This window comes from Glycine soja, chromosome 7 (assembly GCF_004193775.1).
Source record: "Glycine soja cultivar W05 chromosome 7, ASM419377v2, whole genome shotgun sequence".
In the NCBI taxonomy this organism is placed as follows: Eukaryota; Viridiplantae; Streptophyta; class Magnoliopsida; order Fabales; family Fabaceae; genus Glycine; species Glycine soja.
In genome coordinates this window covers 16712472-16715500 of record NC_041008.1, presented here as the reverse complement: position 1 = coordinate 16715500, position 3029 = coordinate 16712472, and the positions used below count along the sequence as shown (strand labels likewise).

At 31.6% G+C, this 3029-nt stretch overlaps 1 protein-coding gene across 1 annotated transcript; it reads left to right on the top strand.

The window, feature by feature from the left end:
- Positions 1-1843: 1843 nt before the first annotated feature.
- On the top strand, positions 1844-2662 carry LOC114417779 (copper transporter 1-like). The gene has a single exon (XM_028382843.1). The coding sequence runs from the start codon at positions 1934-1936 to the stop codon at positions 2363-2365; it is 432 nt and encodes a 143-aa protein (XP_028238644.1). The 5' UTR covers positions 1844-1933; the 3' UTR covers positions 2366-2662.
- Positions 2663-3029: the final 367 nt, after the last annotated feature.

Below are 3029 nucleotides of genomic sequence, written 5' to 3'. Positions count from 1 at the left end.
GAAAATCATGAAAACAATATCATTTCAAAGGAACAGTATAGAAACAGCTTGAGGAACATCAGCGAAATCAATTCCCTTATAGGAACAAAACAAAGTGATGGACCATGACTTTTTCATTTTCTCACTCCCCACTTTTGTTTGTAATTTTTAATAAAACTACTCTTAACATAAACATGTTTTTAACAAGAATCTTGTTAACATATTTAAAGGAAACTTTTTTTTATTGTTTATTTTCACAAGGTTATCCTTTCCGAGCCCAATAGTTTACGTCCATTTTCAATACCGATAAAAAAAAAAATTAGTTTTATAATGAGTAATAAAGCTTGAACTTATGATCTCATCAAATAAATTTATTTAAACCTCCCACTGGGCATTAAGTTAGGCCTACTTGGTTAAAAGGAAAAATATATATTTTTTCATAGAATGGGGAACAACTAACTCAAATCAATTTACAATGAATATTTAAAAATTTGGAGTGACTGAGTTAAAATGGATTCACTCAATCATGCTATATCGAGTGACTGAGTTAAAAATTTAGAGCTATATATGTCGCTAGACGCTAATCAACAGTTTATTTATCTGGTTTAAAATTTAAAGTAAACGACAAGAAATTACTTCTTATACATTGTGCCTACGTGCAATCACAACGATACAAAATTCCATATTATAAGAATTGCGAGTATAACTATGTTTTCATTGAGCATTTATTTATTAATGTATTTGTGCTACGGCATGTGAGGCTGTGCGACAAGTTCATCAGATAAAAATATTGCTAGTCATAAAACGATTAACACTGTAATTCACAAACAAATTTCTATTATTATGAACATTATACTTAAAGCAGTTTTGTGAATGTTATAAACCTCTTGGTAATTAGTTTTGGCTACCAATAAAAAAACCGTTGTGTTAATTAGTTTTGGCTAATTATACCGGAAGCAGTACGTTACAATCAATAAAATTGAAATAATTATAGTTGACAGTAAATTGTCGTCTTCAGTGATGAACAACAGAACAACCATACGCTAATACTAAAATATTAATTTTGAAGAAGTTGCGTTATAACTTTTGATTAAGTATTAGCAAAACAGCATTTTAAAAAATGCTTATATTACTTAGGAGTAAATAGTTTATACACCACACTAGACTACGGGGATATAGTAATAGGTAGAGAAAAGACGTTACAAACCATGTTCATTTAATTTAGAACTAAAAGTGATCATTTAAATCTTATTTTACTCTCTTTACACAAAGAGTCCCAACTATGTGACTCATTCTTCTAGGACTTGCAACGATTTCCTCCTCGATCTTCGATATAACCGAGATTTCACCAGCCAACTTATATATTTCTCTATTTTTGTGTGTTTAAAGTTATCATACACTACGAAGGAAAAAAATAATAATTAATCTTCTTAGATTTATATTATTAAATCTAATTATAACTTTTTAATATAACCCTCATCTCTCTCATTTATATTTTGATATTTATATATTATTATTTCTTTCTTTTCCTCTTATAGAGATATAATTAATAAAATACTAAGTAAATAATACAGTGTTATTTTAAAATTTCAAAATAAAACAAACTTTATTGTGACAGACAGAAAAAAAACAACCGAGACACAACACGGTAGGTTAAATATTAATCGTTACAAATGAGAATCTTCTCTTTCCTAAGTATTTTTTTAACTGGCCATGGAATGGACTAATATGTGACCCACTCACAAAAGACGATGAGAAATGAACAAAATAGTAGCCAGCGAGAGAACCTAAAAATGAATGCAGCTAAAACATTTTGTGTAACTCTGAGGTTTCATCACCACATCAAATTTCATTGGTTCCTCTTTACATTAAAAGCAGGTCAATATACCACCAAGAAATTAACCCTTAGAACCTCTCACTCTCTCTTTAATTTCTCTCATTGTGAGTAATTAAGATGTATATGTCTCCAGGGCAAGACATGCCATCCATGTCTAATGACACAAACAACATGAAGAAGACGATTATGCACAGCAGTCTCTACTGGGGCAAAGATGCCATAGTGCTTTTCCCTAGGTGGCCTGAGAACAGTGTTGGCATGTACATCTTAGCCCTAATTTTTGTGTTCTTCCTAGCTATGGCTATTGAAGTGTTATCTAACCAGCCACTCCTCAAACCTGGGACTAGTCCCCTTGTGGGAGGGCTTATTCAAACTAGTGTGCACTTATTTCGTATCAGCTTCGTTTACATGGTTATGCTTGCTGTCATGTCCTTCAACGCCGGAATCTTCATAGCTGCTGTTGTAGGGCACTCCTTGGGATTCTTCGTCGCCAAGTTTCGCGCTCTTGCCGTCGCCAATAGGGAAGACAAAGGGTCTTCCTCCATCTGAAACAATGTTTGATGTATTCTATAATATTCCCTCCAATCTTTTGTCTAAGAAATAAATGATAATAGACCTGTTTGGATATGAGTCACAGTGCTTTTGAGAATTTTTTTATTGAAAATATAAAACTTTTTCAATAGAAAAGTTTTAAAAAACATTTTTAACCTTATATCCAAACGGGTTCATTTTACATTATTTGTTTCTTATAAAGAAGCCCGGGGAAGTATATGCTTATAAAGTGGCATGGTTTTGTTCAAGATTCTTTTGTCTATTATAGATTATTTATCAGTGGATTGGTGCTGATTATTGTGTTTCTACGTTAAGCTTCTTCCTCTGTACTCTATACTGCTGTGTGTTAAGATAATTTTTTAGATTGTGTATATTATAATATATATAATTATCTGAATGAAGTCACTTTTGAGTTTTTTGGTATTCCACTGTTATGGTTTGAAAGTCTTGTGAAACTTTGGTCATGTGTGGGACGCTTAAGCTAAACTAGCTGAAGCCAATTGTTTGGGTACGTACAGGCACAAGCTGTGTAGGTCTTACATAATTATTAAATGGTGAAAATTGTTGGGATATATATATATATATATATATAATAATAATAATAATTAGGCTCTCACAGGCCAATTTACTCTTATCAATCTGATTCTAAACATTTTCCAGC

Excerpts from the sequence above, each read along its gene's own strand:
- LOC114417779 (XM_028382843.1), top strand. The coding sequence starts at position 1,934 with ATGTATATGTCTCCAGGGCAAGACATGCCATCCATGTCTAATGACACA.